Here is a 13,619-nt window from a genome sequence, read left to right as displayed (position 1 = left end):
AACCATTTGTGGCCACATCTATCTCAGTCACTAAACTCAGGGTCACCATCACTTTCCTCTTAACCCGTAAACGGTCCAAGCAGATCTACGTTCATATGTGTAGTGGTACAAAAGTAGATCTACGTTTTTTTACATATTTTCAAATTTTTTTTTTTTTTTTTTTTTTTCAACAAGTCGGCCGTCTCCCACCGAGGCAGGGTGACCCAAAAAAGAAAGAAAATCCCCAAAAAGAAAATACTTTCATCATCATTCAACACTTTCACCACACTCGCACATTATCACTGTTTTTGCAGAGGTGCTCAGAATACAACAGTCTAGAAGCATACACATATAAAGATACACAACATATCCCTCCAAACTGCCAATATCCCAAACCCCTCCTTTAAAGTGCAGGCATTGTACTTCCCATTTCCAGGACTCAAGTCCGACTATATGAAAATAACCGGTTTCCCTGAATCCCTTCACTAAATATTACCCTGCTCACACTCCAACAGATCGTCAGGTCCCAAGTACCATTCGTCTCCATTCACTCCTATCTAACACGCTCACGCACGCTTGCTGGAAATCCAAGCCCCTTACCCACAAAACCTCCTTTACCCCCTCTCTCCAACCCTTTCGAGGACGACCCCTACCCCGCCTTCCTTCCCCTATAGATTTATATGCTTTCCATGTCATTCTACTGTGATCCATTCTCTCTAAATGACCAAACCACCTCAACAACCCCTCTTCTGCCCTCTGACTAATACTTTTATTAACTCCACACCTTCTCCTAATTTCCACACTCCGAATTTTTTGCATAATATTTACACCACACATTGCCCTTAGACAGGACATCTCCGCTGCCTCCAACCATCTCCTTGCTGCTGCATTTACCACCCAAGCTTCACACCCATATAAGAGTGTTGGTACTACTATACTTTCATACATTCCCTTCTTTGCCTCCATAGATAACGTTTTTCGACTCCACATATACCTCAACGCACCACTCACCTTTTTTCCCTCATCAATTCTATGATTAACCTCATCCTTCATAAATCCATCCGCCGACACGTCAACTCCCAAGTATCTGAAAACATTCACTTCTTCCATACTCCTCCTCCCCAATTTGATATCCAATTTTTCTTTATCTAAATCATTTGACACCCTCATCACCTTACTCTTTTCTATGTTCACTTTCAACTTTCTACCTTTACACACATTCCCAAACTCATCCACTAACCTTTGCAATTTTTCTTTAGAATCTCCCATAAGCACAGTATCATCAGCAAAAAGTAACTGTGTCAATTCCCATTTTGAATTTGATTCCCCATAATTTAATCCCACCCCTCTCCCAAACACCCTAGCATTTACTTCCTTTACAACCCCATCTATAAATATATTAAACAACCATGGTGACATTACACATCCCTGTCTAAGACCTACTTTTACCGGGAAGTAGTCTCCCTCTCTTCTACACACCCTAACCTGAGCCTCACTATCCTCATAAAAACTCTTTACAGCATTTAATAACTTACCACCTATTCCATATACTTGCAACATCTGCCACATTGCTCCTCTATCCACTCTATCATATGCCTTTTCTAAATCCATAAATGCAATAAAAACCTCCCTATCTTTATCTAAATACTGTTCACATATATGCTTCAATGTAAACACCTGATCTACACATCCCCTACCCACTCTAAAACCTCCTTGCTCATCCGCAATCCTACATTCTGTCTTACCTCTAATTCTTTCAATTATAACCCTACCGTACACTTTTCCTGGTATACTCAGTAAGCTTATTCCTCTGTAATTTTTACAGTCTCTTTTGTCCCCTTTCCCTTTATATAAAGGGACTATACATGCTCTCTGCCAATCCCTAGGTACCTTCCCCTCTTTCATACATTTATTAAACAAAAGTACCAACCACTCCAACACTATATCCCCCCCTGCTTTTAACATTTCTGTCATGATCCCATCAGTTCCAGCTGCTTTACCCCCTTTCATTTTACGTAATGCCTCACGTACCTCCCCCACACTTACATTCTGCTCTTCTTCACTCCTAAAAGATGGTATACCTCCCTGACCAGTGCATGAAATTACTGCCTCTGTTTCTTCCTTAACATTTAAAAGTTCCTCAAAATATTCTCGCCATCTACCCAATACCTCCATCTCCCCATCTACTAACTCCCCTACTCTGTTTTTAACTGACAAATCCATATTTTCCCTAGGCTTTCTTAACTTGTTTAACTCGCTCCAAAATTTTTTCTTATTTTCATTAAAATTTCTTGACAGTGCCTCTCCCACTCTATCATCTGCTCTCTTTTTGCACTCTCTCACCACTCTCTTTACCTTTCTTTTACTCTCCATATACTCTGCTCTTCTTATAACACTTCTGCTTTGTAAAAACCTCTCATAAGCTACCTTTTTCTCTTTTATCACACCCTTTACTTCATCATTCCACCAATCACTCCTCTTTCCTCCTGCCCCCACCCTCCTATAACCACAAACTTCTGCCCCACATTCTAATACTGCATTTTTAAAACTATTCCAACCCTCTTCAACCCCCCCACTACTCATCTTTGCACTAGCCCACCTTTCTGCCAATAGTCGCTTATATCTCACCCGAACTTCCTCCTCCCTTAGTTTATACACTTTCACCTCCCTCTTACTTGTTGTTGCCACCTTCCTCTTTTCCCATCTACCTCTTACTCTAACTGTAGCTACAACTAAATAATGATCCGATATATCAGTTGCCCCTCTATAAACATGTACATCCTGGAGCCTACCCATCAACCTTTTATCCACCAATACATAATCTAATAAACTACTTTCATTACGTGCTACATCATACCTTGTATATTTATTTATCCTCTTTTTCATAAAATATGTATTACTTATTACCAAATTTCTTTCTACACATAGCTCAATTAAAGGCTCCCCATTTACATTTACCCCTGGCACCCCAAATTTACCTCCTACTCCCTCCATAATATTTTTACCCACTTTAGCATTAAAATCCCCAACCACCATTACTCTCACACTTGATTCAAAACTCCCCACGCATTCACTCAACATTTCCCAAAATCTCTCTCTCTCCTCTACACTTCTCTCTTCTCCAGGTGCATACACGCTTATTATAACCCACTTTTCACATCCAATCTTTATTTTGCTCCACATAATCCTTGAATTAATACATTTATAGTCCCTCTTTTCCTGCCATAGCTTATCCTTCAACATTATTGCTACTCCTTCTTTAGCTCTAACTCTATTTGAAACCCCTGACCTAATCCCATTTATTCCTCTCCACTGAAACTCTCCCACCCCCTTCAGCTTTGTTTCACTTAAAGCCAGGACATCCAGCTTTTTCTCATTCATAACATCCACAATCATCTCTTTCTTATCATCTGCACAACATCCACGCACATTCAGACTTCCCACTTTGACAATTTTCTTCTTCTTATTCTTTTTAGTAATCTTTACAGGAAAAGGGGTTACTAGCCCATTGTTCCCGGCATTTTAGTTGACTTTTACAACACGCATGGCTTACGGAGGAAAGATTCTTATTCCACTTCCCCATGGATATAAAAGGAAAATTAATAAGACCAAGAACTATTAAGATAAAATCAAAGAAAACTCAGATGAGTGTGTATAAATAAATGTGTACATGTATGTGTAGTGTGACCTAAGTGTAAGTAGAAGTAGCAAGACATGCCTGTAATCTTGCATATTTATGAGACAGACAAAAGACATCAGCAATCCTACCATCATGTAAAACAATCACAGGCTTCGTTTTACACTCACTTGGTAGGACGGTAGTACCTCCCTGGGTGGTTGCTGTCTACACATTTTAAAATGTAAAAAAACAAAAAGAAGATCTACTTTTTTTACATACTTTCAAATGTTGAAAAAACGTATATATACGTTTGGACCGTTTACGGGTTAAAAAGGAAGTGTTAATACGACATGACATCAGTGAATCCCTGGTGTTTGCCACGCTGTTTGTTCTAGGTGGTGCTCAATTGAACTGATGCTCCCACAAGGTACTAAGTGATCCCAGATTTTTTTTAAAACAGTGGACCCCCGCTTAACGATCACCTCCCAATGCGACCAATTATGTAAGTGTATTTATGTAAGTGTGTTTGTACGTGTATGTTTGGGGGTCTGAAATGGACTAATCTACTTCACAATATTCCTTATGGGAACAAATTCGGTCAGTACCGGCACCTGAACATACTTCTGGAATGAAAAAATATCGTTAACTGGGGGTCCACTGTACTATGCACAATGAGTGTTAAGACCCATTCTATACTGATCAGGCACCTCAGGCCAATTGTGCTAAATTTGGAGCAGGAAAAATAAAATGTAGATCTATGTTTGGAGTGCTAGCGTTAGGAACGTAGGTCTACGTTTAGACAGTTAAGGGGTTAATGCGTTTTAATATAGAACAACAATGAACAATGATACAGGTCTCCCTTGCTTCATGCAGTCTCATTATGAGTATCTGTACTGAGCTCAGTACAGATGCCAAGGATCTGGAACACATCTGTAGCACAAAATGAGGACACCTGTATTAACTTTATTAATGTAGCATGATTTTTAAAACTGATTGAAACTGACCTCTCTTTCAGTGTGCATAATGGATAGGTTTGTAATTGGACCACGACCCATATGCACAACTCTCTGCAATGCTATGTGGGAGTTTTTGGCATTTCCCATGGTTGTTAGATCAGCAGCAATAACAGACCATACTTTGACTACACCATCATCTCCCCCAGTAACCAGGTGGTTACCAGAAGCAGTAACAGCTACACATCTCACAGATTTTTGGTGGCATTCAATTCCTCTACTGGTAACCTGAAAGTAAAAATGCATTTTTTTTTTAACACTTGCCGTCTTCTACTGAGGTAGCATGGCCCAAAAAAGAAAAAAACACTTTCACCAACATTATCTTGCCAGAGGCACACTGATATTACAAGTGAGATGCCCCTCCAAACTGCAAATATCCCCATCCCTCTTTCAGAGTGCAGGCATTGTACTTTCCACCTCCAGGACTCAAGTCCAGCTAACTGGTTTCCCCGAATCCCTTCACAAATTGTTACCTTGCTCACATTCCAACAGCTTGTCAAATTCCAAAAACCATTTGCTTCCACTCCTATCTAACACACATGCCTGCTGGATGTCCAAGCCCCTCGCAAACAAAACTTCCTTTACCAAACCCTTCCCTCCAACCTTTCTTAGAGTGAACCCTAACCTGCCTTCCCTTCATTATAGATTTATACACCCTCAAAGTCATCCTATTTTGCTCCAACTTCTCTAAATGTCCAAACCCCCTCAACAACCCCTCCTCAGCCCTCTGGATATTATTATTAGTAACCCTGCACCTCCTAATCTCCAAGCTATGAATTCTCTGCATAATATTTAAACACCCTCAGACATGACATCTCAACTGCCTCCAGCCTCCTCCTTGCTGCAACATTCACAACCCATGCTTCAGGCCCATATAAGTTTTTGTACAACTATACAGGAAGGCCCCACTTATACGGCGGGTTAGGTTCCAGGCTACCGCCGTAAAGCAGAAATTGCCGTAAAGTGGAACACCCTTTTTTTCCACTTATAAATGCATACAAACACTAGATAACAAGTTTACACTAACATATATTAAGTTAGCAATAGAACCAGGCATCAAAAAACAATAAAAAGGTACAATACACACATAGTGCACTCATTACTTACCTTAAAATATTTATAGTCTTAATCTAGGGTGAGACAAGTAGTATTTATTGTAAGAAATCAAGTGTGGTATGTATTGTAATAGCCAGGCTATTTCACCAGGCCACCCCACCCACACATACTATTCTATGATATTTAAGCATCCCAGAGCGATAAAATGTATATACAGTTCACTCATTACTTACCTTAAAATATTTGTAGTCTTAATGTAGGGTCAGGATTAAGTAAATGAGATAAAACGAATAAATGAGAGAGAGAAAGAATGAGTACATGAGAGGTGACAGGCCAGGCACAGAGTAAACAAACCAGGCTCCCACATCTTATATTTATGTTTATTTATTCTATTGTGGGGTGTATTTATCATCTTTTTATGTTATGTATCGTGTTTATTATATAATTTTGAAAAAAATATCATGGCTGGATTAATGAAAATGTGTATATTACCGTAATATACGACATTTAATGAGACTCCGTGACTATTGTTATTATCACCACTTGTGGAAGTCGTCTGCTACCACAGATCACATTTATGTTTATTTATTCTACTGTGGGGTGTATTTATCTTATTTATATGTTATGCATCGTGTTTATTATATAATTTTGAAAAAAATATCATGGATGGATTAATGAAAATGTGTATATTACCGTAATATACGACATTTAATGAGACTCAGTATTGTTATTATCACCACTTGTGCAAGTCGTCTGCTCACAACTGCCTGTGGGGTGTATTTATCCAGAAAAAAATATCCTCATTTAAATGACTCGATGTATGTAAGTTTATTTAGGTACTTGTATAATTATCTGCTTTTAAAAACATTCACAACCCATGCTTCAGGCCCATATAAGTTTTTGTACAACTATACTCTCACACATTTCCCTTTTTGCCTCTATGGATTAACTTTCTTTGTCTCCACAGATGCCTCAATGAACCAACCTCCTTTTTTCCCTCATCAATTCTATGGTTCACCTCATCTTTCATATACCCATCTGCCAATAAGTCCACTCTCAAATATCTTAACACATTCACTTCTTCCATACTTTCTCCTTCCAATCTGATATCCAATCTTTCATTACCTCATTTGTTACCCTCATCACCGTGCTGTTTCCTTTTACATATCCTCCCAAATTCATCCACCAACCTTTGCAACTTCTCTTCAAAGTCTCTCAAAAGCACAGTGTCATTGACATAAAGCAACTGTAATAACTCCCATTTTGTATTAGAATCTGCATATTTTAAACCCCCACACCTCCCTAACACCCTAGCATCCGCTTTTACAACCCCATATGTTGCAACGAGGAGAAGGCTGGAGGCAGTGGAGATGTCATGTCTGAAGGCAATGTGTGGTGTGAATATAATGCAGAGAATTTGTAATTCGGAAATTAGGAGGTGTGGGATTACCAAAACAATTATCCAGAGGGCTGAGGAGGAGTTGTTGAGGTGGTTCGGACATGTAGAGAGAATGGAACAAAACAGAATGACTTCGAGAGTGTATAAATCTGTAGTGGAGGGAAGGCGGGGTAGGAGTTGGCCTAGGAAGGGTTGGAGGGAGGGGGTAAAGGAGGTTTTGTGTGCGAGGGGCTTGGACTTCCAGCAAGTGTGCATGAGCGTATTTGATAGGAATGAATGGAGACGAATGGTTTTTAATACTTGACGTGCTGTTGGAGTGTGAGCTAAGTAACATTTATGAAGGGATTCAGGGAAACCGGCAGGCTGGACTTGAGTCCTGGAGATGGGAAGTACAGTGTCTACACTCTGAAGGAGGGGTGTTAATGTTGCAATTTTATAACTGTAGTGTAAAGCACCCCTCTGGCAAGACAGTGATGGAGTGAATGATGTTGAAAGTTTTTCTTTTTTGGGCCACCCTGCCTTGGTGGGAATTGGCCGGTGTGTTAATAAATAAAAAAAAAAAAAAATATGTATACACCTACTATCCGACTACGACCGAGTTTAGTTCTGAGAAACTGGTCGTACGTTGAAATGGACGTAAGTCGAACTTTACTACTGAATATCAACATCACATTTTTGTAATGACTGTATTTTATTGTTTTATTTTGGTATTTCATGTTTTACTTTACTTTTTATGCTGTTAGTACTGTATTTTATACTGTAAGATTTAGGATAAACACTGTGTACAACACAAATAGTTGTTTATTTCCCAGAAATTTGGCATAAAAAACACGGTCGTAAGTTGAGTGGTCGTATGTCGAGCAGGTCATAAGTCGGATGGTAGGTGTATATACAGTGGAACCTCTACTGGCGAGCGTGTCCACGTGTGAGTTTTACCAAATATGAGCAGTCGATGGGTCGATTTTTTGCTTCCATATGCGAGCAAAATTTCCACAAGCGAGCAGACCTCATAGCAGGTTCCTTGACACTGGTGAGGGGCTCTTGCTCTTGATCTCGGGAATTGTATCTCATTTGTTTGTTGGACTATCTTATTGAAACTTGGGCAATGTATGATGGAAAGATGCTTCTTAACGTACACCCAAAAATGAAAGAAATCTAAGCATAAATAATGGAGTTCACTTTTCAGCAATTAGTCACCCCTTAGCGGTAATTTCGAATGGTTTTTATGGTTGTATTCTCGTTTTTTTTGGTCTCATATGATAGACTGGAAGATATATTACAGAAATAAATATGATTTTAATTGCTTTCACGACAAAAAGCACCTTGAAATAGAGCTCAACCTAGGAGAAATGGTCCATTGCTTGGCTGTTTTAGAGTAAACAAATGACGTCACTGTCCATTCCAATATGCAGTCGTGAATGGGTTGACATTATTTATTGCAATAAGGAATAACAGTAAAGCTTATATTTGCGTGAATAAAAATTACAAATTATTTATATACTAGTAATAATAATATTAATAATAATAATAATTCTAAGTAGTAGGTTGGTAAACAGCAACCGCAGAGGGAGGTACTACTGTCCTGCCAAGTGAGTGTAAAACGAAAGCCTGTAATTGTTTTACATGCTGGTAGGATTGCTGGTGTCCTTTTTTCTGTCTCATAAACATGCAAGATTTCAGGCACGTTTTGCTACTTCTACTTACACTTAGGTCACACTACACATACATGTACAAGCATCTATATACACACACCCCTCTGGGTTTTCTGCTATTTTCTTTCTAGTTCTTGTTCTTGTTTATTTCCTCTTACCTCCATGGGGAAGTGGAACAGAATTCTTCCTCCATAAGCCATGCGTGTTGTAAGAGGTGACTAAAATGCCGGGAGCAAGGGGCTAGTAACCCCTTCTCCTGTATAAATTACTAAATTTAAAAAGAGAAACTTTTGTTTTTCTTTTTGGGCCACCCTGCCTCGGTGGGGTACGGCCGGTTTGTTGAAAGAAGATATACAGTGGACCCCCGCATAACGATGGCATCACATAGCGATTAATCCGCATACCGCTTGCTTTAATCGCAAAAATTTTGCCGTGCATACCGCTTAAAAACCCGCTCACCGATTTTCATCCGAGACGCGTCCAATGTGCGCCCTCAGCCAGCCTCACATGTGCCGCCCGTGCCATTGTTTACCAGCCAGCCTCCGCGGTAACATCCAAGCATACAATCGGAATATTTCGTATTATTACAGTTTTTTCGGTGCTGTTTCTGGAAAATAAGTGACCATGGCCCCCAAGAAAGCTTCTAGTGCCAACCCTACACCAATAAGGGTGAGAATTCCAATAGAAATGAAGAAAGAGATCATTGATAAGTATGAAAGTGGAGTGTGTATCGCCGACCTGGTCAGGTTGTACAAGAAACCCCAATCAACCATCGCTACTATTGTGGGCACCAGAAAGGCAATCAAGGAAGCTGTTCTTGCCAAAGGTTTAACTGTGTTTTCGAAACAAAGATCGCAAGTGATGGAAGATGTTGAGAGACTCTTATTGGTGTGGATAAATGAAAAACAGCTAGCAGGAGATAGCGTCTCTCAAGCGATCATATGTGAAAAGGCTAGGAAGTTGCATCAGGATTTAATTAAAAAAATGCCTGCAACTAGTGATGATGTGAGTGAATTTAAGGCCAGCAAAGGTTGGTTTGAGAGATTTAAGAAGCGTAGTGGCATACATAGTGTGATAAGGCATGGTGAGGCTGCCAGTTCGGACCACAAAGCGGCTGAAAAATATGTGCATGAATTGAAGGAGTACATAGACAGTGAAGGACTGAAACCTGAACAAGTGTTTAATTGTGATGAAACAGGCCTGTTTTGGAAGAAAATGCCAAGCAGGACCTACATTACTCAGGAGGAAAAGGCACTCCCAGGACATAAGCCTATGAAAGACAGGCTTACTTTGTTGATGTGTGCCAATGCTAGTGGTGATTGCAAAGTTAAGCCTTTATTAGTGTATCACTCTGAAACTCCCAGAGCGTTCAGGCAAAAGAATGTCCTCAAGGATAATTTGTGTGTGCTGTGGAGGGCAAACAGTAAGGCATGGGTCACTAGGGACTTTTTCTATAACTGGTTACACCATGCATTTGCCCCCAATGTGAAAGATTACCTAACTGAAAAGAAATTAGAACTTAAGTGCCTCCTGGTGTTAGACAATGCCCCTGGTCATCCTACAGACGTGGCAGAGCGACTTTATGGGGACATGAGCTTCATTAAGGTGAAGTTTTTGCCTCCTAATACCACTCCTCTCCTGCAGCCCATGGACCAGCAGGTTATTGCAAACTTCAAAAAACTGTACACAAAAGCTCTGTTTGAAAGGTGCTTTGTAGTGACCTCAGAAACTCAACTGACTCTAAGAGAGTTTTGGAGAGAGCACTTTAATATCCTCAATTGTGTAAACCTTATAGGTAAGGCTTGGGAGGGAGTGACTAAGAAGACCTTGAACTCTGCTTGGAAGAAACTGTGGCCAGAATGTGTAGACAAAAGGGATTTTGAAGGGTTTGAGGCTAACCCTGAGAGGATTATGCCAGTTGAGGAATCCATTGTGGCATTGGGAAAGTCCTTGGGGTTGGAGGTTAGTGGGGAGGATGTGGAAGAGTTGGTGGAGGAGGACAATGAAGAACTAACCACTGATGAGCTGATAGATCAACTTCAAGAGCAAGAGGCCAGACCTGAGGAAACTGGTTCAGAGGAGGGGAGAGAGAAATTGAAGAAGTTGCCTACTACAAAGATTAAGGAAATCTGTGCAAAGTGGCTTGAAGTGCAAACCTTCATGGATGAAAATCACCCTCACACAGCTATTGCAAGCCATGTTGGCAACCTGTACACTGACAATGTTGTGAAACACTTTAGGGAAGTCATAAAGGAACGAGAGGTACAGGCCACTATGGACAGATATGTTGTGCGAAAGAAGTCCAGTGACTCTGAAGCCACTAGCATTAAAAGAAGAAGGGAAGTAACCCCAGAAAAGGACTCGACACCTCAAGTCTTAATGGAAGGGGATTCCCCTTCTAAACACTAACACTCTCTCTCCCCTCCTCCCATCCCATCAATCATCACCAGATCTTCAATAAAAGTAAGTGTCATGTAAGTGTGCATGCCTTTTTCAGTTTGTGTGTATTAAAATTAACATTTCATGTGGTAAAAAATTTTTTTTTTCATACTTTTGGGTGTCTTGCACGGATTAATTTTATTTCCATTATTTCTTATGGGGAAAATTCATTCACATACCGATTATTTCGCATAACAATTACCCCTCTTGCACGGATTAAAATCGTTATGCGGGGGTCCACTGTATATATATAATAGGTAGTAGGTTGGTAGACAGCCATCGCCCAGGGAGGTACTACCGTCCTGCCAAATGAGTGTAAAACGAAAGCCTGTAATTGTTTTACATAATGGTAGGATTGCTGGTGTCCTTTTTTCTGTCTCATGAACATGCAAGATTTCAGGTATGTCTTGTTACTTCTACTTACACTTAGGTCACACTACACATACATGTTTTTTTTTTTTTTCAACAAGTCGGTCGTCTCCCACCGAGGCAGGGTGACACAAAAAATAAAATCCCCAAAAAGAAAATACTTTCATCATCATTCAACACTTTCACCACACTCACACATTATCACTGTTTTTGCAGAGGTGCTCAGAATACAACAGTTTAGAAGCATACACGTATAAAGATACACAACATATCCCTCCAAACTGCCAATATCCCAAAACCCCTCCTTTAAAGTGCAGGCATTGTACTTCCCATTTCCAGGACTCAAGTCCAACTATATGAAAATAACCAGTTTCCCTGAATCCCTTCACTAAATATTACCCTGCTCACACTCCAACAGATCGTCAGGTCCCAAGTACCATTCGTCTCCATTCACTCCTATCTAACACGCTCACGCACGCTTGCTGGAAGTCCAAGCCCCTTGCCCACAAAACTCCTTTACCCTCTCTCTCCAACCCTTTCGAGGATGACCCCTACCCTGCCTTCCTTCCCCTATAGATTTATATGCTTTCCATGTCATTTTACTTTGATCCATTCTCTCTAAATGACCAAACCACCTCAACAACCCCTCTTCTGCCCTCTGACTAATACTTTTATTAACTCCACACCTTTTCCAAATTTCCACACTCCAAATTTTCTGCATAATATTTACACCACACATTGCCCTTAAACAGGACATCTCCACTGCCTCCAACCGTCTCCTCGCTGCTGCATTTACCACCCAAGCTTCACACCCATATAAGAGTGTTGGTACTACTATACTTTCATACATTCCCTTCTTTGCCTCCATAGATAACGTTTTTTGACTCCACATATACCTCAACGCACCACTCACCTTTTTTCCCTCATCAATTCTATGATTAACCTCATCCTTCATAAATCCATCCGCCGACACGTCAACTCCCAAGTATCTGAAAACATTCACTTCTTCCATACTCCTCCTCCCCAATTTGATATCCAATTTTTATCTAAATCATTTGACACCCTCATCACCTTACTCTTTTCTATGTTCACTTTCAACTTTCTACCTTTACACACATTCCCAAACTCATCCACTAACCTTTGCAATTTTTCTTTAGAATCTCCCATAAGCACAGTATCATCAGCAAAAAGTAACTGTGTCAATTCCCATTTTGAATTTGATTCCCCAAAATTTAATCCCACCCCTCTCCCGAACACCCTAGCATTTACTTCCTTTACAACCCCATCTATAAATATATTAAACAACCATGGTGACATTACACATCCCTGTCTAAGACCTACTTTTACCGGGAAGTAGTCTCCCTCTCTTCTACACACCCTAACCTGAGCCTCACTATCCTCATAAAAACTCTTTACAGCATTTAATAACTTACCACTTATTCCATATACTTGCAACATCTGCCACATTGCTCCTCTATCCACTCTATCATATGCCTTTTCTAAATCCATAAATGCAATAAAAACTTCCCTCCCTTTATCTAAATACTGTTCACATATATGCTTCAATGTAAACACTTGATCTACACATCCCCTACCCACTCTGAAACCTCCTTGCTCATCCGCAATCCTACATTCTGTCTTACCTCTAATTCTTTCAATTATAACCCTACTGTACACTTTTCCTGGTATACTCAGTAAACTTATTCCTCTATAATTTTTACAGTCTCTTTTGTCCCCTTTCCCTTTATATAAAGGGACTATACATGCTCTCCGCCAATCCCTAGGTACCTTCCCCTCTTTCATACATTTATTAAACAAAAGTACCAACCACTCCAACACTATATCCCCCCCTGCTTTTAACATTTCTGTCATGATCCCATCAGTTCCAGCTGCTTTACCCCCTTTCATTTTACGTAATGTCTCATATACCTCCCCCACACTTACATTCTGCTCTTCTTCACTCCTAAAAGATGGTATACCTCCCTGACCAGTGCATGAAATTACTGCCTCTGTTTCTTCCTTAACATTTAAAAGTTCCTCAAAATATTCTCGCCATCTACCTAATACCTCCATCTCCCCATCTACTAACTCCC

At 40.1% G+C, this 13,619-nt stretch overlaps 1 protein-coding gene across 7 annotated transcripts in view; it reads right to left on the bottom strand.

Moving 5' to 3' along the window:
* Nucleotides 1–13,619, bottom strand: part of LOC128686145 (WD repeat-containing protein 18) — a 134,029-nt gene that overhangs the window by 54,188 nt on the left and 66,222 nt on the right. For all 7 annotated transcript variants that reach the window (XR_011391781.1, XM_070083339.1, XM_053772855.2 and 4 more), the window contains one exon: nucleotides 4,603–4,839. Coding sequence is in view for 6 of the 7 variants with exons in the window: in XM_070083339.1 (XP_069939440.1) it covers nucleotides 4,603–4,839 (237 nt within the window). In the remaining variant the exon portion in view is untranslated. The remainder of the gene's footprint in view (nucleotides 1–4,602; nucleotides 4,840–13,619) is intronic.

This window comes from Cherax quadricarinatus, chromosome 9, assembly GCF_038502225.1.
Source record: "Cherax quadricarinatus isolate ZL_2023a chromosome 9, ASM3850222v1, whole genome shotgun sequence".
NCBI classification, from domain to species: Eukaryota; Metazoa; Arthropoda; class Malacostraca; order Decapoda; family Parastacidae; genus Cherax; species Cherax quadricarinatus.
Note: the sequence above shows the minus strand (reverse complement) of the source record. Positions and strands in the feature narration are given on the sequence as shown.